Source organism: Lipophrys pholis (assembly GCF_963383615.2).
Source record: "Lipophrys pholis genome assembly, chromosome: 22".
Taxonomy (NCBI): domain Eukaryota; kingdom Metazoa; phylum Chordata; class Actinopteri; order Blenniiformes; family Blenniidae; genus Lipophrys; species Lipophrys pholis.
In genome coordinates, this window is record NC_137644.1 from 6,054,636 (window position 1) to 6,082,331 (window position 27,696).

The following is a 27,696-nucleotide window of genomic DNA, read 5'->3' on the forward strand; positions in this document are numbered from 1 at the left end:
ATCCTGCAACTTGACTGAACTCGTGTCTCCAGCTTTGTGTACTCTTCACCTTGAGAATTGAATTTATTGGAAGTCATTGAATGATTCAGTCCTCTAAATTATTCTTAAAAAAAATTTGGGAACTCTGTTTTTCACTGTTTGTGGAAAGGTAGATTTGATAGTGAGTTTCGGGGTAAAACTTGGTCTTGTGTACTTTAGGATGACGCCCGAGGTGTTGCAATGTCTGTCAAGATGACACTCTCAGTTTGGTGTCATTGTGCAAAAGATAACTGTTCTCTGTTTTCAGTTTTTAATGATTATTTGTCTTGAAGAAGCAACAACAGTGTCCCCGTCATTAACCAGTCAAATCTGGCAGACTTTAAGCAAATAAACGTGTCTGAGCACAAACAACCTTTGAATTGTTTCATACAAAACAATGTCGTGGAAAAGTTCAGCCTTTACAGAGAAGTAATAATAAAGAAGAAACAGAATTAAGATAAAGAAAAAAAGTTGTGACAGTTTAAGTTACAAGATAACACGTTTAAAAAGAGTCTAGTTCAGACTGCCAGACTTCAGACTGTTAATTTTCACTAATATTTACCTCAAAATCATCTATATTTTGCTCCCTGCACGCCTGATGCGCGTAAAAAAAAGCTCCCATAAGGCTTTTTCAGGATGTTGTGCAACTTGTCTTACAAAGTGGTTGAGTGACTCGTGCATAGTTGAGGATTGAACAACCATTTACCATAACGATGCAAAATCTTCTAACGGACTCATTTTCCACCGTCTGACCCGAAGGGACGACTTCACCGTTCCACAACTCGACAAACACCTACAAGCACTGAGTGAGTTTTTCCCGTTCACTCCAAAGTTAATATAAAGAGTTAACTGAATGGCTGGTTTAAGCTTCCATTCATCTTCCTATCCCGCTATATTTTGTTTCCCTTCATGTGGGGCTGGAGGCAATCATGAGGACCAGTTTTCATCTTTTCTTGACTTGTTCTTGCTCTGATGAGTTGTAGAGATGTGAGCTGCTCACAGATGCTCTCTTGTGGGCTTTTCTGGTTTTAACAATTACAGGTTTTTTTTTTAAACATTAACTATGATGTGTGTTGCGCCGCATTATGTAACAATGGTGCAATATGTGATAACGTCCTGAGTTTTCACCTCATTATGTAATAACACCGCGTTTTGTAATCATCTCCTGCAATTTGTAATAAAATTCTTGAGCCCGTTTTGTAATGAACTTTGACGCATTTTGTCAACAGCACAGCATTAAACAGCATTTAATCTTATTTTATATATTTAGTTTTTGGCTCATTTGTGATCAAATCTGTTGATTTCTTAAAGGTAAAAGCACATAATAACATTTTCTTTCTTCCAAAATAAGATCAAAAGTACAATAATTGTGACAAGGTCATTACATAGTATTTGTAATAACCTGTGAATATTTTTGGATGATGACGCTTCATTTGAAAAAAAAAATAACACTTTTTTATTGCTTAAGACCCACATTTAGTCCTGACGAGCATAAATAGGTCACTTCTTAATCTTTTTTTTTATCTATTTGATGTTTTAGATAAAAAGCTGTTGGTTTCTGACGATAGCACGAAATATGCAGAAATATGAGAGGAAAAAGCTGCTGCACCTTAACACTCTTTAATTTCCCTGTTTTTCAACCTCCATGGACAAGTGTGATCTATAACATAAGCAACGCACACGCACACGCACACACACACACACACACACACACACACACACACACACACACACACACACACACACACACACACACATACACACACACACACACACACACACAGAGATTATATTTCTCAAGCTGTATACATCAAGTGTTAATTAACAGTATGTTAATCATTTCAATTTGCTACTAATTCTGCATTAATTGGTGATCAGTTGTTATGAGACGTTCACATCTTAACATCATTTCTCTTTGGAGTTCATATCAGAGTGGGTCTGATTGCTTTTGGGATGTGAACAGTTGGGAACAAGAAAATGTGATTTTGCCATTGGATAAGGTGCATAATTTGAAGTAATGTGAAAATGATTAGAGTTGAGGAACCGATTGTGCAGAATAGAAGATAATCACTGTTTACCATCAGAGGAGGTGTCAGGAACTCTTGAAGTGATTTTATTATGAGGAAGTATTTCAGGAAGCGGAACCTGCTGTTGTCTTGGGCCTCGATGAACCAAGAGGAAGATTTTGACATTTCTCCACTCAAATGATCTCAAACTGTAAAGATAGAGCAAAATATTTGAGAAATTCTACATTTTTCAATTAGATTTGATTATTTTTTACTGCTGCCTGACTGCATCTGTTCATCATTTTACAGTGTTTAAAATATAGCTTTTACTTTTATTGACCATGTATGTCATTTTAATTTAGAAAGCTGTTTAGGGAAACCGGGACTCGGTTTTGACAGACTGACCCCTCACTGAGGTCAGACTGAACCCTGGGACGGTGCCCTCGTTGTGTCTGTGACTTTCTGAAAATATCAGGAGATGTTCTCTCGCATCAGACAGTTTCACGTTCAGATCCCGTGTCTGAGGACGGCGAGATCCAGTTTTAGAAAGTCCGCCGCAATTACAGAGTATACCTGTGACAGTGGACGAGGCCTGAAATGAGATAAAACTGATAAAAATAGATCTGTCAGATCCTTGTTTTGTTTGGTTGGACTTTACAACGGATGTATTTTTTGATGTCGCTGTCGAGATTAAAAAAAAAATCTTTCCTCCTCTGTCGGTTATGTTGTGGAGTGATGAAAAGAGTCTCTCAAATGTTTGTCTGTTTGATTCTTGAGTCACTTTGGAGATTTGAGTCAAACTTCTTAGTGGCTGTGGCTCGGTTGGTAGGAGAGTTGCAGGTTCTATTCCTCATCTCCTCCTGTGCTCGTGTTGAAGTGTCCTTGAGCAAGGCACTGAACCCCAAACTACTCCCAGTGGATGGACTGGATGCCTTGCATCGCCGATGTGTGTGTGTGAATGAGTAAATGTGTGTGAAAGGGTGAATGTGACTAACAGTGTAAAACACTTTGGGGGCTGCTCAAGTGGTGGAAAAGTGCTACACAAGTGAAAATCATTTATCACAATCAAAACAACCATGATCATTTACGCTTGATGTCTCTGTACATGAATGAAAGAATGGAATCAAATGAAACATTCAGGTCGTATGAAGCAGGCTTTAAAAAAAAAAAAACATAAACCCTGAGCAATAGCTCGATGGATGGATGGATGGATGGATGGATGGATGGATGGATGGATGGATGGAGAGAAATTCTTCACAACATCGCCCGCATAGAATAGAAATCGCAAGTTAAAATATGTAATTTCATTTCTGACTTATTTGATGAGTAAATATTGATATTTACAAGGCTTATCAACCAATAAATGCATGGACGGAGGCAGGGAGAGAAAGAAAGATAGAGACAAAGAAATGGAGGGAGGGGGAGAAATAAAGACAGAAAAAGAGAGAAAAAAGAGAAAAGGAGAAATAAAGAGAGACAACGTAATGGAAAGGTAGAGAAAGAAATAGAGTGAGAGAGGAAGAGTGAGAAAGAAAGAAATGACAGAAAGGATTAAAATAATAATAATAATAATTATTATTATTATCATCATTATATCAAGTTGAGTGGTTCTGTTTGCAGAGCAGTTTGTGAATCAAACTGTTCATTGTTTTCATCATTTTTCCAATAATTGCGTTTCTTTCATTTGTGTGATTTTATCTCTGGAAAAAAAACCTCTTGTTTGCAAAAAATATAAGAAATAAATTACAATAACAAAAAGACGAATCTCGCTTTCTGTTGTTTATTGTTGTGGATTGACTGTGTTGTTGTTTTTCTTCCAACAGGAAACAGAAAAACACAAGAACCCAGAGAAACCAGCGGAGCGCGCCCCCTGGCGGCAGACGGCCTGCACTGCGCGGTTCAACCGGTCTTCGTCAACCAACCAGGGAAGAGGGCTTGACGTGATCCGGACTGAGGCGGATGAGACCAGAAACCTTTGTTCTGCCTGCTCCTCTCGGTGCGAGGCGGAGATCCGGGAGCCGTCCATGCGTCCTGCAGAGCCGCGGCCGCATTTCACGCCTCGAACGGTCGCAGGTTGTTGTTTGATTCGCGCAAAATCACCTCAGTCCATTGATTCGGGACTGGGTTTTTTTTTTTTTTTGGTGGATATTTTCGCTCCAACACGAACGGGGTGGGTGGGTGGGGGGGGGGGGGGACATCTGGCCTTTTGCTTCCCCCAGCTAGCCAGCTGCTAAATGGAAAAAAACCACGGATCTGAAAGTGGAAGCAACCGAGGTGCGTAAAATCTCCTCCCTGTGGTCTTTGTGTGGCACCACGGTGACCCGAACATGTGCATGCGTTAATCAGCTGCTTTTTCATTCCCGATCCCTGCCTTGTTTCCCTCCATCTCCTCCGTGCAGCCCGCAGCCTGGACTGAGATCCAAAGCGGAACTTGTGCTGCGAGTTTGACGGATGCAGATCTGATGAGGCTGCATCATTATTTTACGCAGCACTTTGCGCCTACAAATCTCCTTTTGCGCGTCGCGCACGAGCGTACGTGTCAAGTGGGACGGAGCGCGGCTGCTTCATGTCGCGGTCTGAGTGCTTTTCACGTGGGTAAACACTGAGAAGCAGCCTGATCGGAACTGCCAAAACAATGAGCAAGGCGCGTTTAAAGGTGCACCGTGTCAGTAAGAAGCAATGCCACTGTGGAGCGTTAGGGGGCAGCACTGAGTATTACCCGCTGTTGTTTCTTTTTAATTCACTTTTATCCATTTTCACTTTGAGATACAAGAAAGACTGTGTTGCCTAAACGCACAGGAAACAGTCAAAATTTGAAACCATTTATGTCCCATTTACACGACAACGGTTTTAAGTGGAAACTCAACTCTTTCATGCGTTTCGAGCTTCTGTTTACGTGACAACGGTGCACGAAGTCACTGCAAATGATCTACAAAAGTGTCTCCCGACATGGAAGTTCTTGACAGCGTTCCGACTGAAGCGTTTTCTGAAAAGGCTCGGACTGCTACTGCGCATGTGCACGGCGGCTGTAGTAAATAGTCGATCTGCACGTGCTCAGTCGATTGACAATGTCAACAAGGCTTCTTCCGTCATGTCATCTTGTGCACCTACTGAGCATGTGCAGAAGAGCTGTTTGCTACGGCCGAGGTGCTCATGCGCAGTAGCAGCACTCACCCAGGTTGCGTTTTGTTACGGTGTAAAACGAGACCGTCACTTGAAATCGTTTGCCGTGTAAACAGGCCGTACATATGCAGCAATAAGAACATTCTTGTCATCGGTGCAAAAGCAAAACAACAAGCACGTGTGCAAGCCAGTGGAGATCCATGTTTCATGGAGCCTCCATGAACAAAACGTAATGAAACCTGAAACGTTTCCGTTTTAACTTTGATGTTTTCTTTGTCCTCCGTCGTTCCCCCAGGCGATGATCCTCCTCTCCGCTATGTCCGGCTCCTGGCCCCGCCCCTGCAGCTCCTGTCAGCCGCAGTGTGGCAGGTGGTCCAGCAGGGACTCGTGGATCACTACGGGATGCTGGAGGAGTTTGTTACCATGGTGACGGAGCTGGTCCCCGAGCTGATGAGCTACAGTCAGAGGGCTCAGCTCATCCTGGGACTCAGGGCCAGGGTCAGTAGTATTCACACTCCACTGATCCGCGGAGCTCTGTTGTTTACTAAAGACTGCCGGCGCTTGCAGATGGCACATCCAGATCCTTCCTCGCCGTCAAGGCGGCGCGCCGAACAGTCCCCCTCAGCCGCGGCTGCACGTTCACCCAGAAATGGTGGCAATGCACTCGGATACGTTAACATGCTGTAAAGTAAAGGACGATAGTAACTGTATTATTATTTAATGACTGAAGTTACTTAACAGCAACAGATGGGCCAACGTGAATCACCAGAATTTATCTGGCCAAGAGTAAATTCTTCAGTTCAGCTTTCCGGACATGGTGATAGAAGGAAGGATATAAACCTTGTTGTATTGTATTTGTATTTATCGGTTCAGAAATGCAAAACTGATCAAAATAACATTTTTCTTCTCTAAAAATGTTTATGAAGCATGTCAACAAATACATATGTTCATATAAAAAGTATTGAAGATAAAAGAAAAAGTACCCAAGATAGGATGTACTACACATACTGTGTGTGTTTTGTATTATGAGTTGTTAACACTCTAAATGGGAGATTTACCAGATATGTTTACTAAAGAAAAAGTGTGTTGAGAGACCAAGTAGTTTGGAATACAAAACAGTCAACTGATATATTTTCTGCTAAAAGCTGTTGGGCAGAATTTCAACAGTGTGGAAGGAGTCAGCCATTTATTTAGTGTTAAATATGAACAACTTACAGGATCCTACAGTGTTTTTCCCAGCGCAGAAGGTGGCTGAAGGAAAACTACGGTGAGTGAGACGGCTCCGAGCTAAAGGTCTGCGCCGTGTTTGTCTTTTTGGGTGGAACCAGCTGGTCTTGGAGATGTGTCGCGGGGAACAGCCAGCGGACGTGCAGACCATCCAGCCACATCTGGACCGGATCAAAGCTCCGGTCAGCACCGCCAAGGATCATCACGTGAGTCAAACCTGCCCCAGGAAACCTGTTTTCAAACTCCCCCAACAACCAGCTGTCTTCAAGATGTGTGAGACACAACAAGAAGTTTTCCAAACCTGCGGGGAAAAGTCCTAAAATGGAACTTTTGGGTTTGACGATGGGCAGTAAAAGCGAGGAACAGAGTCTTTTCTCTATTTTTGCAGAAGTGAGACTGCGGCGTTCATTTTTGCTGATAGTTTTTGACATTACATTGCAACTGAAAGCGCTTCACAAACATTTAAAAGGCGGATGTGGGTATATGTGCTGAATTTCCCCATGTGGGATTAATAAAGTCATATCTTATCTTACGTGCTTACGCACATACATGTGAATATCCAGAGTGTTAAAATGAACCTGGGAGACCAACGCAAGCCTGAAACAAGTGGATAAAAAGCCTGTAAAATGGTGGCGAAACAGTACAAATCCAATCATTTCAATGTGTAAATAATGAAATTATAAGATTATAAATGGTATGAAAAAGGTTCTCAAAAGCTTTTATTTTGTTAACTTGAGCAATGCTTGTGTTTTCCTTTGTGCGTCAGGCGACGATCGACCTGGTGGAGGAATCGGAGGTGAACTTTGTGGAGCTGGTGCACTCTTTGCTGGAGGATCCGTCTGAAAGAACCTATTTTTTCCAGGTGAGACGTTTCTTCCCTCTCTCTCTCTCTCTCTCTCTTTCTCTCTCTCTCTCTCTCTCTGTTTGGGGAGAGTGTCCAGACTGATCCGGGCTGACGGGAAGCCGGCCAGACGAGCTGTGGCGAGCAGAGCGGCGGCTCCTCGGCATTCACGGCACGTCCGGCCTGGAGGTGGACGAGACCTCGTCTGGTTCAGCTCCTGTCGGCCCCGAGCAGAAATGTGAGGCTGCAGTCCGTGCAGGGTCACCGGAACGAGACGGAGGGAGGCGGGAGGAGGGGAAACTGTTTCTGCCCTCACTTGAGCAAATGCTTGTCTGAATACACCTTATCTGAGCATCTAATGTGGTGTTTCCCGTCCTGTGGTTTGGGCGTAGAGGGAGAAGATGAATGTGTCCACTTCGTTTTCCCACTGAGCAACATTGGTCCAGATGACGTCTTTAAGACTCGTGGTCAGGAAGCGTACGTGTCATGGATGAGGTTTGGGTTCGATCCCAAGTGGTGTCGCATTATTTCTTTTTTTCCTCCATTCCGTCATAGAGAGGTCTTGTTTGGACGTTTATATGACATCCAGACATGCCGTCCATGCAATGTCCAGGAAAGACGTACAAAAAAACGTTCATTCCGGCCTCGCTGAAGACGTCTTAAAGACGTCATCTGGACCACTGTTGCTCAGTGGGTTGATGAATCAGAGTGAAGGCCGCCTCTCTCACTTCCAGATAATCCGGGTGGTTTTAGGGAAATACAGGTTGTCAGATACTGCTGACGAGTATCCTGTCCATTGTATATTTATTACCAAAATGCCATCCGCTTTGACTGGCAAATTTACACTTATTTTTTTGCAGTTTTTGAGGAAATAAGCACGCTATTCCTGAATTTTTCGCCAAAATCTCACCCGCTTTGACGGGCCAGTTTGTCACATGGTTTTTACTATTTCTGCGGAAATCGTCGACAAAGCGTTACAGGACACTGCGCCGGAAATTTCCACGTGTCGCTGTGCTTTTTGTGTGCGTGTGTGATGAGTTACGCGCCGAGAATCCAGCGGAAGAGGAGGAGAGAGGAAGAAGAAACACGTTGCTAGAATAGTAATGTTCGCGCCTTGCCTCTTAAAGAGGCAGGCACACGGAATGATGTGCTCGTGATTAGACCCTCCATCTTGATTGTTTGAGTAACGACTGCAGGACGAAAGACACTGAGTACAGAAACTAGTCAGGATTATGATTTATACCCATTTTCAGTTCAATGCCAGTAGAACTTTGTCTGCAAAATGTTAAGCGTGGCCATTTTTAGAGGGGAACAGAGACTCGATTTATATATGCAAGGGCTGAATAATAGACTTTTTTTTCCCTATCGGAATTATACATATCCAACTCAAAAACATTGAAAAATCATAAACATTTTGTGAGTTTTATCTCCTCTCGTGACATGTAAACTCATGTTTTTGTTTTGTTTTTTTTATGTTTTAATGACCTTCAGTTAAAAAAAAAATTTGTTTAAAAAAAATCTAATTCTATGAAATATTCCAATATTTTAACATGCCGTGTTTTTGATTTCCATAACCTGAAAGCTAAAAGTAGGACAAATAATACAACTAGAAAGGAGCATTTCAAGAAGAACCTTCACCCTGTTGTATTAAATTCCCTTCAGACGTACTTCTGACTTTCTGTTAACCTGCGTGTCTCTTTGTCTTTCTCTCCTGTAGGAAATCTACCCAGTTTATTTCGGCCCAAAGTACGACGCGGCTCTGGAAATGCTGGTTTGGGAGTTCATATCCAGACTGGAGGAGCTGATGCCTGCGCCAGACTTCACACAGGTGACCGGTTTTAACCGGAGATGCATTGACCGTCAGTGGGGGGAGGTTGGCTGACTTGGTTCATCAGGATTCAGAGTTCCTGAGGAGACGCAGACCCAACATAGATAACATGCACAACGCCAAGGTTAATTCTGGCGCATAGGGTGCTGAATGAAGACAAAATAAGCGTGAGGGTGGGGCTCAGCTGTGGACCACCGACAGAGTGAGAAGGGTTAACTCCACGCAGCACAGCCTTGGTGTCCCTGCAGAGCCTCCTCCTCTTCCTCCTCCTCCTCATCCTCTTTACCCTTTTTAGCTCTGAGCCTTTAGGGACAAACAGACCTGGATCCTGCACTTTAAATAACAGCCTTTAATATTGTTGTAATGTTAAGCATTTTAATCGTGATCTATTCTCAATTCCAACAAATCCCAAATTATACGCATTGCAGGGAAATTAAGCTTCAACAGACACACAATTATATTATTTCTAGACAATTATTTCTACTACCAGATTTGTTTAAATGCTGTAAAATCATTTATTTATTTACTTTTTTCATGTCGATAATTGTTAAATAACAACAGCATTCATTCGCTGCTGATATTCGCTTGTAATATAATTTACATTTATTGCGTTTAATCCAGTGTTGCTGTAACAAGTAAATATGCTGCAGTCGTTTCATGCTTTAATTCAGTTTTCTGCTCCGTTCAGAGAACTGAGTTTAAGTAATGAGCTGTTTCTTGAGACTGTTGTCCCGGCAAAGCTGCACAGAAGTTTATTTCATTTATTGAAATCATGTCTCATCTTTCAGGTCGATGTCTGTTACCTTTAAGACCAAAAGAGCCTTTTTCCACCAAATAAATTCAACATACTTACAAGGAAAAGAGGACAGTTTATATGTGGTTTTCCTTAAGATACAAAATCTAATTAGTGCTCCTAAATTGTACTAATAGTACAATTTAGGAGCACTAATTAGATTTTCAGCTGTTTTTATTTTGTATTTCATTTTTTATACTAGTTGTTTATAGCTTTTTTTTTCCAGTTTCTTCCTATTAACAATTTCAGCTGTGTTCGTTGTTTTAGCAGTTTTTCTGTCATTTGTAGCAATTTTAACCACTTTTAGCCCTTTTAAACTATTTTAGAGATTTTGGAGGGGATTTACCTTCTTTCTAGCTGTTGCTTGCAGTTTATGTCATTGTAGCTGTGTCTTTTATTCTATAAATATTATAAATTTCACCGTATTTTGCACCAGAAGGTTTAATTAAAATTGGCATTATGTTGAGATTGGAGTCATTTCTGGCCACAATTTTTAATGGGTTTTGCCAAAATATAGGCATTTTCATCATGTATAGTCTAAATTAGAATTTAAAGGTTATTATGGCACTATTTTACCGGTGTGTACAAGCGTTTCTTCTCTCTTCTCAGCTGGCATCTCTTCTCGGAGACGCCCCGTCCGTCCTGGAGGAGTGCTTACAGACCTTCTTCCCACCAGACGACATGAAGGCCGTACTGGAGCACCACAGAAACCTCGGACACTTCGAAGAGAAAGGTACGAGAGGGTGGATATCCACGTGTTGATGGACCAACACATACTACACTTGCACCTCTTTTCTCACTGTAAAGACTATTGTGTTGTATTCTTTTGAATATCTAAACAACGTTTTCTCACTATGAGTTATCGTTTTTTGTTTTTACTGTGTTCGAATCGCATATCGAGTTTGTTGTTGAGTTTAGAGGGTATTTTCTTTCCAAAATGCTGAGGAATCATATCTGCAGAATCCACACAGGCGGGACTAATTCTATAGACCTACGATCTATCAAATTTTTTTCGTCTCTAAAATGTTGACACATGTTTGGATAACTGCACATCATGCATGCTTTTCATTGGAGAATAAAATATTCTTTACTGTGAAAATGCTGATTTCGATATAAGCGTTGACAATCGTCACTAATGAAAAGAAACCTCATTTTTTCTTTGACCTTAAAAGAAAAACTACTTTTTAACAAAGCAAGAAAATATATTGACTGCATCAGCAAAAATGTCAAGGAGAAAAGGAACTAAATTCATGTTAAGATGTAAAATCTACATGTCACAATGTAGTATTCAGTGGTCCAGAATGCCCCCCGTCGAAAAACCCAGATTTGTGGGATGGACACCCAAAACACCGATTTGGGCCTAAAACCGTGAACACGATGGACCAACTCACTAGTTCACTGCTTGTAGGGACAAAAATCTGGTTTCATATAGAGAATGAAGTTTATGTGAACCAAACCTTTGTTATTTGACTCATTCAATGTGATTTGAACTGAGAACAATCTAGAACTTGGGTTCCTCAGTCACCTATTGGACGTGTTTGATCGTAGATCCTGGGCTACTACCGATGGACGACTGCATCCTCTCCTCCCTGTCGCTGCCTCCTGGAGCAAAACCTGCTCCGGACACGGTCTCCTGCACGCCGGCTCTTGAAGACTCCGCCCCCCCAGAGAACAAAAGACCTCTCAGGTCTAACGCCGGCACAGGCGGACCGGAGAGGCCGAGCAGGCGGAGCTCCGAGTCCGCCAAACAAAGACTGCGAGAGACGAGAGGCTCCGGCAGTTGGCAGCTGCGAGCTCGGGGAGGGAAGAATTCTCAGGAGAAGAACAAAGCACACAACGAAACCATAGACCTCACTGCATCCAACGAGACCGCGGACACCAACTCGGAAGCCGGCGAGAGCGACCAAAGCTCGAGGGCGGGACGGGATGCGAGGAAGAGGAAGCTGAGCGGAGGCGTGGACGCTCCCGCCAAGCAGCTGCGGGAGGCTTCAGCTTTCATGTAAGAACGTCGGCAGTGATTTCCAACACGCCGAGCTGCCGCCACGAATTTGATCCAGAATCTGTGTTTCTGTAAATCAAACGGGACAAGCGTACAAGACGGTCAGACGCCAACGTCTTAAAACTTTGACTTGTCTTTTAGCGTCACCATAAAAGTCAACATTTATGATTATTGGATGTCTCGTCGTGCAGTTCAGCAGAGTGCAGAAGCTGTAGGAGAAGTATTTTTGGACATTTTACTTTATTTTGCACCAGAAGGTTTCAGTAAAATTAGCTTTATGTTGAGATTGTAGTTATTTTCCATTGTTATTGGTTGGTCTTGTGACTATATAAACATTTTGATCATTCATACTTGATAATGCGCCACATTAAAGAAAGACTTTTTACACCCTCGATAGAGATGTTCACGTTTTAATCAGGACATTTTCCTCGACTTTAAAGAAGAGACTCTCTAGTAACCAGTGGATTTCAATAGACTTGTTTACACAGATGCAGTGTATAGGGACATATGGAGAACTTGCAAACCCAGACATGAAACCACTACACTGCAGCCACTTCTCTTTTTTCTTTATTATTAAATCTACATTTAAATTTCCCCTCTACTTAAAACGTACCCATAAGTTATTGTAGCTCTCCGTCACAATTTGCCCCTCTGGTAGTGAAGATTACATTCTGGTGGCCCCTCGCTATGATAGAAGTTCCCACTTTCAAAGGCCTGAAGAAGACGATCCCAATAGGATTGAATATTTAACTACAAATGTCGCTCACGTCCTTCTCGCCCTTTGTTCTGCTTATTCGACTGTTACACCATCCACCCCCATGTTCACCTTCAGCACATGTCCAGCATGATGAGGTAAAGTCTGGTGGGTCGCCACGCACTGATCGGAGTCTGTATTCGTCCTTCACAGGGATTCCTCGGTGGACGGAGAAAATTCAGGTGAATCTCCTCTGATCTCCATCTGGGGAGATTATACAGGTTTGTACAGTTCACACACGTGCCTCCCTCGGTCTCTCCAGTTCGGGAGCGAAGCTTCACCGGATCCCTCCTGTCTGTCTGCAGACACTCAGGAAAGCTCCTTCCCCGTGGCGACCGACACGAAGGTTCCCTGGTCGGACGAGGAGACGCTCCATCTGCTGGACATCTGGGGGAAAGACTCGGTGCAGCGGGCGCTGAAGGGCTGCTTGAAGAACCGTCACATCTTCACTCAGATCGCACAGAAGATGGCGGAGAGGGGCTACATGAGAACCGTGGAGCAGTGCCAGACGAGGATCAAGCGGCTGAAGAAGGGCTACCGTCAGAACTGCAGGTTAGATTTCACCGACTCAGCATTTCGTTTACTTTTTGGCACAAAATTTTAAAAAAAAAAGGAAAGAGAAAAATGTCTCAAGCAAAGTGCCGTTCTTGTTCTGTCTGATTTGTGACCAGAGGGAACTCCAGGGTGGAGCGGAAGTTTTACGCCCAGCTGGAGCGGGTCCTCGGCTCCTCGGCGCCCTCGTCTGTTCCCGAGTTCACCTACGACGTCGACGATTTCCTCGACGAAGACAAGACCCGAGAAGATGAGGAGGACTTTCAGTTCCTCGGACCCCCGAGCCAACTAGAGATCGGTAGGACTTTCCGAAGCGCAGGATGAATGTTCGATTCAGAACGAAAGCTTCATTTCTGTCAGCTGTTGCATTCCGCGTGTTTTTTTCTCGAAGGAACTCGGAGTGTTCCCTGGAAAGATGAGGAGACGCTGTCGCTCATCAAGATCTGGGGCGGGGACAAGATGCAGCAGGAGCTGAGGGGAGTGCACCGCAACGGACCCATTTTCTCCATCATCTCCTCCCAGCTGACCAGCCAGGGTTTCCCCCGCACGCCGGAGCAGTGCCAGACCAGGCTGAAGAAGCTCAAATCCAACTTCAGGCAGTGCTACCAAAACAAGTACGCCCCACACACACACACACACAGACACACACACACACATCACAGGAGGCAAAGAGCTTTTAAATATCATCCACATTTGTTCTTGTCTTGTATCGTTGCAGCCTGACCGGAGGAGAACGAGCCGAGTGCAAATTTTACAACGAGCTGGGAAGAATTTTAGTGAAGGACTTTCCTGTAGTGCCGCAGCTGGATGAGATGCCAGAAGAGCTGGAAGACAACTTTGCCTTGTACAGTCAACAAGACAACGGTAAGGAGCAATATTTGAGTTTTGGGGCAGAGGGAAGATGGTTTGGATGGTTAGCTGAGGTGGTTTTTAATCGGCACACTGAATGATCACACACCAACCAATGAGGGACAGTTTGTTTATCCATATTTTAAATGTTGATTTACCTGAATTTTTACTGTTTGCGAGCACATTTGATCACGAAAGGTATGTATTGTGATCCTTTAATACCTGTTTCCATCGAGTTGGGAGTCGGAGCGTTTTCAAAAAGTTGCACTTTCCTCGTTTACACAGAGAAAGAACTTTATTTTTTTAAGTTGCGTTTTCGCCAGTTTGTAGTTCCATTGGATAGTTTCAGTTACAGTTGCGTTTTCTCCCATTTCCATGTAGACGCAATTTGAGCGTTTGCAAAAAGTTGTGTTTTCCCCGTTTCCATTGAGATGGAATTGGCGTTTCAAAAAGTTACGTTTTCCCGTGTTGATATCCCGACAGTGTTAAAGCTGCTCAGCCGATTAGACGTTCCTGTTATTGGAGGCTTCGTTAAAGCTCAAGAAATCAGTCCTGAAAGAACTGAAACACTGTTTGCAGCATCAATTCTGCTTCATATCTTCAAATGACTAACTTCAGTTTTGAGCAGCGGCACGGTGCGGCTCAGCCGTTTACAGACCGTCTGGACTCCTAACGGCTCCGCCATCATGACTCACAGCAAACTCATCAGTTTGGCTCGCAGCAGAATCGAAGGCTGTGGTCTGACTGAGAGCCGACGAAGCTGTCCTGATTAGCTGAAGTCTTTTCAGAGCCTGCAGTCGGATCCCAGGAGGACAGAAAGAAGGTCCCCTGGTCGGACAAGGAGACCATCATTCTTCTGGAGCTGTGGGGAGACTCTCAGGCGAGGCTCCGCACCGTGAACACATTCACCGATTTGCCTCTTCACGTTGACTGATCTGAAACCAGTCTGACGACGTGACGCGGGGTTGTGATCATGATGTGTCGTTTAGGTCCAGCAGAACCTGAGACGTTACCCGCACAACGGTCACCTTTTCACCGAAATCTCCAAGAAGCTGAGTGCTCATGGGTACTCCCGCAGCGCCGAGCAGTGCCACACCCGGATCAAGCGACTGAAAGCCAGCTATCGGCAGTGTCAGGAAAACATGAGGTGAGGACGCGCCGGCGTCGGGTTTTACACCTCGTAAATTCCGGATGGCGATAGTTTGTGTTTGTTTCGTTCGCGCCCGCAGCTCGTCGGGGAACGACAGAGTGGACTTCAAGTTCTACGACCTGCTGGAGCAGATTCTGGACAAGCAGCCGTCCACGTCGTCCGCCGCGGTGACGGACTCCATCGAAATATCGGAAGACTCCAACGGCGAATCGGTGACTGAAAAAGGTAAATCACAGTATTAATATAAGGAAGATGAAAAGATGCGTGGTCGATTTAGAAGCAAATAAAATGAACTTCATGTTGAGATTATTCTCATTTTCCATAGTAATTGTTTGGTTTTGTGAAAATATCGATATTTTATCATGTATACTACTACCGGTATACACTATATTACCGGTCTGGCCCACTAAAGGTGAATTTGAGCTGAAGTGTGTTTGACACCCCTGGCTTATGACATCTATAAGATCTTTAAAGAAAAAACAAACTACCACAAAGGATACAACCTGGTGAAAGGAAAGTTACATTTTCTGCTATCAGATGTAAAACATTTGTGCGTTTACTGGCGTCGGCATCTGAAATTTGCAGAAAGAGTGAGAAAATGTAGAACTGCTGTTCGATCTGGGGGCCACACGCAGCTCAAGCATGACGACCTTTAAGCACAGACGACATTACAGACCCCCGACGTTGTTCCCAAACTTTTATCAAATAAATCACACATGCAGCGTTTTTCCTTTCGAGATGGAGAAACGTCGGCAGAAAAGCCGGCGTCCAGCCCGTGGACGGACGAGGAGACGCTGGCGCTCATCGACATCTGGGGCGACGAAGACGTGCAGAAGGCACTGAGGGGCTTCGTCCACAACGGGCGCGTTTACGCGGAGATCTCGGAGAGGCTGCGCGACCACGGCTTCTCCAAATCCACGGAGCAGTGCCGCTGGAAGGTCAAGGCGCTGAGGATCAACTTCAGGCAATCCTACGATAGGAAGAGGTGAGCGCTGCGTGAATTCTTCGCTAAATTGTCGGCTTGACATGTCATTTCTTCTTCTTTTTTCTTCCAGCAACACTGTATAAGCTTTATAACTGGCACTGAATCTCATCCTAACTGGATGCAGCTTCATTACTCTGAACTCGTCAAGTCAAAACGTTAAGAATAACTATGAACTGTGGTTTTTTCTAATCTAAGCAAAAAATAGATATTGTCAATTTGATTTTATTCTTAAAATGACGTTCTTCTACCAGAGCAGTTTCAAACTTTCATTCGCTAGTTTTTCACCACAAAAGACTCGTCCCAGCTCTGTTTTTATCAAATCTATGAACTCTTCTATACTACTATTTAACTCCTTTTTTATTTATTTTTATTATACTTTTTGATTGACTTTTCTCTGAGACTCCTGCTGCTTACGTTTTCAACGTAAACACATGAACTTAGTCTTAATCTGCGGTTCAAATTCAGTTCATTTCAGTTCAAAAAAACATAAAAACCTGTTCTCATCATCAGTCCATGGTGTGTGGGACCAGAACACTGAGATCCAGATGTGAACAGCAGGTGGCAGCAGTGAAAAGGTTCACAACATCACCATGAAAACATGCAAGCTGAAGGCACTTTTTTTCTCCTCCAAGCTTCAGTTTATTTATGTTTCGAGAATCTCATACAACAAAAACAAGCTGAAATGTGGAGTTGTCTTTAATTAGAGGTTTGAGTTTGTGAACTGAAATGACTCCGCACAGATCTGATGTGATAAAAAGCCACATCTCCTCCACTCTTACTAGGACTGGGAAGAAGGCGGACTACAAGTTTTACAACCCGCTGGAACAAATACTGGGACAGGAGGCCTCGTCGCTCGACGAGTACGACGAAAGAGACGAACAGGCAGAACAGGAACAAGGTGAGATCGGTGTTTGAATGATCGAATGAAAATTTGCACGGTTGGTGTGGTTTAACCGCGCGCCCCCCGCAGCGGCTGGAGACGGCCTGAACAACCCGTGGACGGAGCACGAGACGGCCGCCCTCATCGAGGTGTGGGCCGCGGACGACGTGCAGCACAGCCTCAAAACCTGCGTCCGAAACGGCCACATCTTCGCCGAGATAGCGGAAAAAATGGCCTCCATGGGCTACTTGAGGACGTCGGAGCAGTGCCACACGCGGATCAAACGGCTGAAGAAGACTTACAGGCGCTACTGCAACAGCCAGAGGTCCAGACAATCAAATGTTCCGAGTTTCGGCCATTTTGTCTCTTCGGTTTCAACCTTGCTGAAGCTTTGTTTGTGTTTCCAGAAATGGAGGGCGATCGTCAGCATATCGGTACTTCACCCTTCTTGCCCCGGTGTTGGGCGACGACACTATTTTCACCGACGTGATGGACACGGCTGCTGAGGACGCCGCCTTGCAGCCGCTCATCGACGAGGATCCCGTCCTGTGTAGGTTTGAACCGGGTCCTCCGCCGCCGACGCTGTGTGAGATCAGACGGTTGAACGGAGCCGTTTGCTGTTGCTTCCAGACGAGCAGCCGTCCACCAGCCACCTCCTGGCCGACGTCAGCCGAAAGACGCCCTGGTCGGAGCAGGAGACGCGCACGCTGCTGCGGATCTGGGGCGGCGACTACGTGCAGCTCACGCTGAAGGGCAGCCTGAAGAACCGCCACATGTTCGAGTACATCTCGGAGAAGATGAGCGACCACGGCTTCATCCGGACCTCGGAGCAGTGCAGCACCCGCATCAAGCGGCTCAAACACGGATACTTTCATGAAAAGTCAGTACGAACACAGTCGTTCTTAGTTTGACCCTCCGGCGTCTTTCGGATCGTGCAAATCATGCCGTGAGACCAATATTTGAAATTATGAGTCCTTTTTTGAATGATTTGGTTCATTTTCAACAAGACTCGAGTCTCCAAAAATGATAAAAGTGCTGCAGGTTGGTCGTTATAGAAAATACAACTTAGATGTGAACTTTTTATGTTTGAACTCTGATCCTATTTTTCTCTGTAATCTTGAGTTTTTTGTTTGCAGTCTAACTTTCTTTATCTATTTTTTTTTTCCCCTTTTGATTTCAGGGAGGAGTTCAAATTCTTCAACGACATGAAGAAAATCTTCAACAAGGATCTGAAAGTGGACAGTACGATCGCTGACGTGTCTTTGTCGGAGGAGATGGATGCCCTCGAGATGGAGAAGGAATTGAGTGAAATGCAAGGTAAAAAGCAATAAAAAGATTATTTTTTTTAAACACGCCTGCTGACAGCTGCAGAATCTTGCAAATGGAGAATTTGGTTTTTAGAAAATTCACAGTATTTTGCACCAGGAGACATTATTAAGAATGACATTATGTTGACACTGCGTGCATCTTTCGTAAAAATGTCAGTAAGTTATTAAATTCAGTGAAAATGTTCTCACAATACTAAATCCTACACTAAAACAAAGTTAAAATCTAAATTCCAGAGGTCATTATGCCCTACTTTTATTGATCTGGGGTATAAGTTGTTATTTTATGTGACTCCTGGACGAACATGAGTTTGGTTTGCATGCATTTGCTGCGTGTGCCATACTCAAAGTGACGGTCTCCTCCTGATTTGGCTTCTTCTCGACAGCAAAACCTCAAATTATTCATTTATATAAGAAGTTTTATTGACGTTCATCACCTTGATTGCATCCAGATATAAGATAATAAAGGGAAAGAGCTTGATCAGCAGGAAATGGGAGGCGTCAAAATGCTATAACTGACTCCATCACCTCTGCTGCCCGGGGCCTCAGGTAACCAGTGGCCACTGGTGGACAGCACCAAGCTGCCCTGGAGCGACGGGGAGACCGAGACCCTCCTGAACATCTGGGGGAGCGAGGAGATCCAGGAGATCCTGAAGAGCTGCACCAAGAACAAACACATCTTCCTCCAAATCTCTCAGGTGATGAGCAGCCAGGGTTACATGCGCACTCCCGAGCAGTGCCAGAGCCGGGTCAAGAGGCTGCGGGCCAACTTCAGACACTTCCTGGAGGGCAGAAAGTAAGCATGGCGCTCGGAAGGAGGGCGGGAGCTTTAGGAATCCCGCGTCACTGAAGGCCTCATTTATTGTTTTGCAGAGGGGACAAACAGGAGTGCAAGTTTTTTGACCAGCTGGTGAAGATTTTTGGCTCCAAATACGGAGTGAGCTCCGACCCGCTGACCGACGACACGGCTGATGCTATAGGTACGTCCATCATGTCGGTAATTTCACATCGTTTCACAGGCAGGAACTGACCTGACGCTTTATATAACCATTAAACAAAAAGTGGAACACTTTAGTAGAACATGTTGAAATACTCTGGAAAGTCAATGATTTCCTCTTAATTCCATCCGAACTATTTCACATACATGAAATATTTTATCTATAAGTAATATAATGTTTCATAAAATCTGATTTTTTTTCACCTGAATAACCTAAATATCACAAATAAAATTAGAGAAATGCTCCCCAAACTAGTGAAATAACTTTCTACATTATTTTTTATTATATTATTTATTATATTATTTTGTCCATTCTAATCTTTAATTTATTTATTATCATTTATTTAATTTCAGTTTCTATTTGAGAGGACTAATTTGGCATCACTATAAACTTTTACAACTTTTTACTGCTGTTCTAATGTGGAAATACTCCTTTTTTTCACCGTTGTACTTAATTTTAACTGCAAATTTCAATAAAATCAATAAATGATCTCAACAAATTAGAATATTTCCTATTTTATGAGCTGAGAACACAATTATTACAACTTTAAATGTGATGACTGTAGAAATAACTGACAAAACAAAGTTTTTTTTAAATATCTTTTTACTTTTACTATGAAATAAATGTTTTTGTTGTTTACATTTCAAATATTTTGTATTTTTTTACTTCATTTTGGAGGTCAGGCTAAAGTAGGTGTCATTATATACTTTTTACAACACTTTACTACTGTACAACTATAGAAATACTATTCATTTGTCAGTTGTATTCAAACAATGGAATTTCCACATATTTTATCTTTAGTACACCTCAACTGAAAAATTTCAGCCCTTTTTCTTTTGTTTCTTTTTAAACACAAGAGTATTTCCTAAAATCTTATGCACTTCTTTCTTTCCCCGACAAATACAAAATTCAGTCGTCGTGTCCCCAGCTGTACATCACACATGAGTTTAGATTTCCGATGCGCAGAACGCTGGGTATGCTCTGCAGCGTCTGACCGAGGCTGAATAGAAGCGATTGACACAAATATAACACACAGGAAATACAATTTATTTCTGTACAAGACCAGATGGAAGACATTAGAGTTTGCGATGAAGAAAAAGGCCTGGTGCACATTCACAGCAGATAGCGGTTCTCCACATAAACCTTCATTGCTGAGAAACATCTGCCCTCAATTGAAATACGTGATACGTTTCCATAGAAAAGCCCTTTTAAGGACAGTTTATTTGTTTGAAAACTTTCAGTATATTTAGATTAGATGTCTTACTTTGGTACAGAAGCTTCAATATTTACCATTTGTGTACTTTTGCTGAAGTGAGGAATGAGCAGTGTCAGATAAGATTCTCATGCTCATGAGGGTCGGCCGGTCAAAGGGCCCTTAAACTCTGCGTCACAATTTAAGAGTTACAGGGGGAGATTTTATTCCATTTGGAAAACTGTCTGCCAATAGCAGATTACTCAGATATGCTGGTATATAATTTAAGAAAGGTGTCCAAACTGTTAAAAATAATTGATCTTTACCCTTTACCGCAGTTTGTAGCCTTTCATAAGGGAGGATATTAAAGATCTCCCTGTACCAGAGAGTGCCGTTTTTTTTATTTTATTTTTACTGTATATTTCACTGCTTTTTCCTTTTGATGTTACTGTGCTGCTTTTAAGCTGTGAAGCACTTTGGTCTCCCTTTGGGTTATTGAAAGGGATATATAATCTTATAATATATTTTGTTTTTGGTTTTATTTGTCTTGTTCAGAGTCATGAAATCGTCCATCAAGATAAAACGCGAGCTCCACAAGGACAGAACATCCAGCGCTGAAATAACAAGGACTTCCAGGCAGAAACTGTGTATATTAACTGCTGTGGTGTTTACAAGAGACTGAAGAGAGTCTGTGCAGACTCACAGTTCCCGCTATGTATATTTAAAATACTTGTGACGTTCTCCTGGTCCACAGAGCTGCCGTGAAGAAGCGAATCCCTCCAATAGAGCCGTAACATGAAGAGCTCAGGGCTTAAGGGACAAAAAAGAATCTCTGGCCCGGCAGAAGTCACGCCAAACGCTGTGCTTCTCCCAGAAACGGGGGTTTTCTAGCATTTTTGTATTTGAAGTGAGTAAAGTGAAGTGAGAAGCACATGGAAAAAGAAGCAAGGCCTTTATAAATGTCTTATTCCATGGGTCACTTTTCCTTTTTTTGTGTGTGTGTAAAAACTGAGGTATGTTATCAAAGAAGAGTCTACGAGTTAATGTTGTAACACCTTAATTTATTCACGTTTTTTTATCTCAAAGATTGTTTATTTTTCTGTGTTTCACATCAAACCATATGTGCGCAGGTCCACCGCAAATGTTCAGAAGTTGTCGTGTGTTTTGTTTTTTTCATACCCATTAAAACAAACATGAATTGCGTGATTGTGACGTATGTGCTTTTAATTGCGTTCAAAAAGTGTTTTTAGCCTCATGATTCCAAACGGCAAATGCAAAAAAAATATAACTGCATCGCTTGACGTAGAAATACTTTAAGAAAGAAATTCACCACAGAAAAGCAAGTAAAATTCTAAAAACATTGAAAATACACGCAAAAGTGATGACAAACTGCTGCTTTTAAGTCTCCAGAACAGCCCGATCTTCTCCGCTTCTATTCTTTTCATTGTCTTTTTTCTTTGTTTGTTTCGCTAGTTCCTGGTGTGAAGATTATTTTAATAATCATTGACGACTTCTGCAGGCTGTATTATGGACACCTCTGCATTACAGGAGCCGCGTACTTGGTCCTTCAGTAAGAAACATCCTCCTGCACACATCAGTAGAGTTAATATTCGTCCTGCCTGCACAAAGTCCAGGAGATTTACTGTTGTTTACGTTGGGTGCAGTCAGCCGGAGGCTTCTGCTCTGCTTAGATTAAATTACCAGACGTCCAGTGAGGGTAAATGCTGCGCCGTTTCCCAGCACCAATATGAGATAATGTTATTTGTGGACTCATAAAAGCGCTCCCACTCAGAACCAGGGACAAACTAGGAAAGAGAAAAGGAGAGCTGCTGTACCTACTCAACCCATCGCTCTGAATATACAAAAGCCGAGGGTTGTTTTTCTTTTCATTTTATAGCTATTAAAAAGACGCCAAGACAAACATATCGACACGTGCCATCAGCTGAAAACAGATATATATACTGTGTGTATATATATATATATATATATACACACACACTGTGGTAACTTCGATGAAAACACATTTATCCAAAAATAATAACTTCAGTGTAAAGATGAATTGACCCAAAAACAAACACGTGGTTTCAGAAGTGTTGCATATTTTTCCATTTGCACGTCATTGTGCACTTTGAGTCACATCGGCCTCATATAGACTCAGCTGCTACCACTGTTGATGAGTCCGAGACTTTTTTACGCTATAAAACTATAAAACCACCAAGTCCCGGGAGAATATGGACTGGGAGTCATGACGCTGGTGCGCAGTAGCAGCACAATGGGTGCTGATAGACGCAGTGCTGCAACGGGCTCAAACAGCTGAACGCCAGCTGTTACAGGTTCGGGAATACCAAACTGCTCGTGGACAATTGTGTCACATTCGACACAATGGTTGGTCCTGTAGCGAGGGTTGATTTGATTTCTCCACGTACAAAAACATGCATTTGAACCTGAACCTAATTGTCCATGTCTATAAACTCGAGTGTGTGAACAACCTGTCCATAGTGGACTCTACTTTTTCACATCGTCAGCTGCGATCTGCTCATATAGATCGAAGATGTCAGATGGAAGCTCTTTCGCTTTCGGCCAAACAATTTTCCTACAATCAAATGAACGGTGTCCTTTGTCCCAATAACACCTTTTCATGGGTTTGTTCGCATCAACCAGCACGGCATCGCTGGGTAAAAGTGGCGAGCCTTCCTCTATCAGGACGGTGTAGAACTCTCTTGTTATGCGAGGTGGAGGGAAAATACACATGCAAGGCTCGTTGGTCACCCAGTGTAGGACCGGAGGGGGGTCCAGCTCCTCCTGCAGCCTCGAAAGTAGAGTCAGAGTGATCATCTTCACCGGGTTGACCAGTTCCGCTGCTTCTCCTTCCTCATTCAAACCATCTCCGATGTCTAAGACTACATCGCCATCCTGGCTGCCTTCTTTATGTTTCCAGTCTTCTTCTTCTTCTTCTTCATCTTCATCTGTTTGGTTGTTATTGTTCTTTCCGATGAAGACCACGGGAACCGTTTTCTCTCTCCAAAAAGCCCACAAACCATCGCATCGATTCTCGTAACACATCTGTGACAACAAAGAAAGCATGTCATTTTGGTCCCGTCACCATGACGACGTTTCAGTTTTCAGTTCAGAAAAGTTTCACATTTGCACATTTTGAAAACGATCTCTGTTTCCATGGAAATGGTGGAAACTCTCAAACTGACTGTTTGGCCACTAGTGGATGCTGCTGGTTGTTTTTGTATTGAAACTACACACACACACACACACACACACACACACACACACACACACACACACACACAAAACTATAAACATTAACAATGACAGATAAAGTCCAGCTACTGAGCATGTGCAGAAGAACTATTAACTTGGGCCGCAGAGCACATGCACAGTGACAACAGTATCTCCATCTACAAGGGACGGAGCCCGAGCGTTCTTAAATAGTTGCGTTTTCGGTGGCTCTGAGCACCGTTGTCGTGGAAACAAACAACCAATACGCACCGAAAGCTTTGCGTTTTCCCTGTAAATGATTCCTCCTCAGCAGTACTTACGTAAAATGGTGTGATGAAAAAGCCAATGATAAACGGAGAGAGGAGGGTCATAGGAATAGCTGTGATGGTTATCTGAAGAGAGCGGAGAAGTGAAACACTGAGTGCGGTTCATTCTCAAACTCTTTTCTTGTTTCTTCATGACTTCAATAGAAACATCATCCGATGGGCATTCCCATTAGCATTGAAAAAAAAATGACATTAAATATTGTTACATGTTGATGAGAATAATCGAAAACCGGAATAAATGTGACGTCTTACCCAGATGATTGTGACGATCGAAAATGGGCTGCTGCGTTTATTTACAAGCGATAACACAGTTGGAAGACAAGGCTACAAACACAAAATCTTAGTTAACGTCAAAAATCTCATGTTCAGTTATCTCAAATATTCACAATTTGTAACTCTTCAAATTCAGTTTCCCAGCTTATTGTAACAAGTAGACTTGCGTTTGCGTGTTAAACACTGTGAAGTGTCGCTTTAATGGTTGAAAAGTTACTTTTCACAAGTCACAGTGAAGTGCTTTGTTGGTCAAAAGCTCTTTAAAAACATTGACAATGACATTAATATTTAAATGTGTATATTTTGCAGATAAAACTCATGTTTTGTCTTGTTAGGGGTCACATTTTAAATATAAATTCCATAAGTTTGCAGAAACAGTAACCTGGTAAATGTATTTTTTTTTTTTATATTAGTGTCAATATATAATGTATTGGAGGTTTGTTAAACAGAGGAGAAAAGTAGCAATCTTTGTTTTAATATTATTGTTTTTTCAAGGGAGCTTATAAAAAAAAAGCATCAATACACATTGTGCTTCTGCTTGAGCATTTTCATTTCAATGAACTTTTTTTTAATTAAATTGATATTCAACTAGCTTCACTCCCAAATTCTATCCTGTACAATCTGTAATGTGTTTCCTAAGATGAGTGATAGTTTGATAGAATTTCACCTTGTCATGAATGGAGTTGTTCGCAACTGGGATCTGAAACACAGCAGCAAACATTACGTTTATAATTCAAACAGCACGGCATACTTTTATTACTTTCACACTTCAGTTTCGTTGACGTCGATTAGAGCTACTCACACATCCAGACCTGTCACCCTCGCCATCGCACAAGCAGGAGGCTGGAATCGAACCCCTCCAGTCCTGGTGGCTTACAAATCCACAACATTTGAACTGAGGACACACACACACACGTGCGCACGCACACGCACACACACACACACACACACACACACACACACACACACACACACACACACACACACACACACACACACACACACACACACACACACACACACACACACACACACACACACACACACACACACACACACACACACACACACACACACACACACACACACGTCACAAATGCTGACAGCATGTTGCTCATGCTCAAAGTGGAGCGACCTTACCTCTGTCTGCCAGTGGTGAAGATTTGTGATAATGTCACAGTCACTTGTCGTTTCTATCTGTTTGCCATCGACAAGCATCCGAACCAAGTATCTTTGCTTAAATGTTTTAATCTCCTGGAGGCAGGGCAAGAAAAAAAATAATTGAATGATTTGCTAATGAAAACCAACAGTGTCTTTGGGGTAAACGTACTATGGTTAAAGAGGGTAAACGAGGCCTCTGGTAAGAGTTGACCTCACGATTAAAAGTCACATGGGGATATCTGTCTACTTTTCTAACAAATCAGTATATTTTCACAAATTTGAAACAGGCAATAAATGACTACATTTGGCAACTTCTATGTTTGTTCTTGTTTGGTGCAATACAAGTTGCAGGCACACATGACGCCTAAAGCGTCTAGTAAGTCTAGTAAATGTATTTCAAAGAGATCAAGTAGTTTATGTGATGGAAATAATTGTAATCCACCTTTAAAAGCCACATATCAAATCTACATAAGTTATCAGGACCTCCTTTTTCTATCATGAAAAACAAAATCCCTACCTCATTCTCTTTGTTGTGGAGATTACCCCAAGACAGACTCATGCCAATTACCAGGACAATGCTCACAAACACAACCTGTACAAGAAAGCAAAGAAGTGGTTTGAAGTTTTACACTGCTCCCTTGTCGAGGATACACAGAATGTCCAGACAGCTGTCCACATACCATTATAATATAGTGACCATGTCTTCTCCAAAGCTCAAACAGCATCAAGACACATGCCAGCAGATTGAAGCTTGTCCACCAGTATACGAGCGCGGCCTCATTTCGCACCCTGGGTGAAAACTGCAAGATGAGATCACCGTTACCATAACATCTGTTGTTTTTCATGATTCCGCTCAGCCTCATTCAATGTTAGAGCAGAACGACCAAAGATTAATGATTAATGTCGCTTGATAATCAATAGCTAAAGTCATCTTTTATAGGATAATTAGAGTAGAGTCCCTTAAGCGACCTGGTTTTCCTTCGGATTGGACTCGAGGAAGACTACTTACTGAACTGTCTATATTCAATTATAGTGGATTTAAGTAGTAAAGGGTTGAATCCGTGTTATTTCACCTCGAGAAAGTCTCCACACTCGATGCTCTGGTTGCCCAGAAGGTGTCCTGTTGCTGTCAGGATGGACAACACCACACACCAAACCTGGAGAACGACATTTTCACAATCGATTTCTACAAATGGCTCAGAAAGCAAAAGCTGCAGCACCAATCATGAATACAAAAGCCATCACACAGATGCAAATGACTCAAAGGAAATGAGCCACGAGCTTGGACACAAACCCTCTCAGGAACATGGAATCCACTTGCAGCTTTTGCAATTGTGTCGTAGTGTTTATATTCCTGATGTGAGCTTTTGCACTCATATTGTAGAGATGCAATCGTGTTGCTGTGTTTATCAGGCTGCAGCTTTTACAATTATTTTGCTTCTACTGCAATAATGTTGTCACGTTTGCAGCCATGTTGCAGCTTATTTTGCTGTGTTGTAGCTTTTGTGTTCATGTTGTGACTTTTGCAATCATGTGTCTTTTGTCACTCTGTCCCAGCCTTTGACATCCAGTTGCCACTTCTGTCATCATGATTTGGAATCACACTGAGGTATTTGATTTTTGTTTATTTTTTTGCGGCTTTTACAATCACGTTGCTGCCTTTTCAGTTGAGTTGTGTTGATGTGCCACTTGCTTTTTTTTTGCAGCTTCTGCAATCCTGCTGCGGCTTTTCCAATCATGTTTTAATGCTGCCGCTTTAGCAATTGTGTCACTTACTTCTGCAGTCCTATTAGAGCTTTTACGACCATGCTCTGGCTTTTAGAATTGTATTTTATTTTAAGACATCTCCTTTCTCCTTTGTGTGTGTCTATATTGTCTATTGTCTATTGTATATTGTATATTGCAACAGAAGCTTAAAGAACTACTTTGCTAAACAGGAGTAAAATAACTAATACCAGCTAACAGAGCTGAAACAAGTCAGAAAACTTCATGATATAAGATTTAAAATAGCTACAACTATGAAATGGTGAAAACAAAAATCTAAATCTAAACATAACTGCAACAGGTAATATCAGTAAACAAATAGAATAGTTTTATTGTCATTATATGTCACATATAATGCAATCTAGAAGTGTTGCTGTCTTTGTGCGTCAATATAAAGTAGAAAAAAGTAGACAAATTTACA

General features: G+C 42.5%; 2 protein-coding genes across 5 annotated transcripts; one reads left to right on the forward strand and one right to left on the reverse strand.

The window, feature by feature from the left end:
• The first annotated feature begins 4,246 nt into the window (after nucleotides 1–4,246).
• LOC308127041 (uncharacterized protein) lies at nucleotides 4,247–21,744 on the forward strand. Of its 4 annotated transcripts, XM_080491794.1 has the most exons (24): nucleotides 4,247–4,298; nucleotides 5,443–5,645; nucleotides 6,476–6,580; nucleotides 7,141–7,236; nucleotides 8,933–9,043; nucleotides 10,446–10,569; nucleotides 11,385–11,835; nucleotides 12,743–12,810; nucleotides 12,895–13,141; nucleotides 13,261–13,439; nucleotides 13,533–13,755; nucleotides 13,860–14,005; nucleotides 14,779–14,870; nucleotides 14,980–15,137; nucleotides 15,220–15,365; nucleotides 15,879–16,125; nucleotides 16,908–17,023; nucleotides 17,096–17,330; nucleotides 17,413–17,555; nucleotides 17,636–17,885; nucleotides 18,186–18,322; nucleotides 18,880–19,126; nucleotides 19,204–19,310; nucleotides 21,076–21,744. In XM_080491794.1, exons 1-24 carry the CDS (start codon nucleotides 4,259–4,261, stop codon nucleotides 21,081–21,083), a joined length of 3,879 nt encoding a protein of 1,292 aa, XP_080347920.1. In that variant the 5' UTR covers nucleotides 4,247–4,258; the 3' UTR covers nucleotides 21,084–21,744. The 4 variants fall into 4 exon arrangements, with proteins under 4 accessions (XP_080347920.1, XP_080347918.1, XP_080347919.1 ...); XM_080491792.1 differs by having other exon boundaries at nucleotides 12,743–13,141; XM_080491793.1 differs by having other exon boundaries at nucleotides 7,141–7,170; nucleotides 12,743–13,141.
• Nucleotides 21,745–23,025: 1,281 nt separating this feature from the next.
• Nucleotides 23,026–25,192, reverse strand: LOC308126881 (uncharacterized protein; the record flags this gene model as incomplete). Its single annotated transcript, XM_080491572.1, has 5 exons — nucleotides 25,153–25,192; nucleotides 25,018–25,050; nucleotides 24,330–24,401; nucleotides 24,072–24,143; nucleotides 23,026–23,583 (listed from the first exon to the last, which is right to left on the reverse strand). Exons 4-5 carry the CDS (start codon nucleotides 24,120–24,122, stop codon nucleotides 23,026–23,028), a joined length of 609 nt encoding a protein of 202 aa, XP_080347698.1. The 5' UTR covers nucleotides 24,123–24,143; nucleotides 24,330–24,401; nucleotides 25,018–25,050; nucleotides 25,153–25,192.
• Between the last annotated feature and the right edge of the window lie 2,504 nt (nucleotides 25,193–27,696).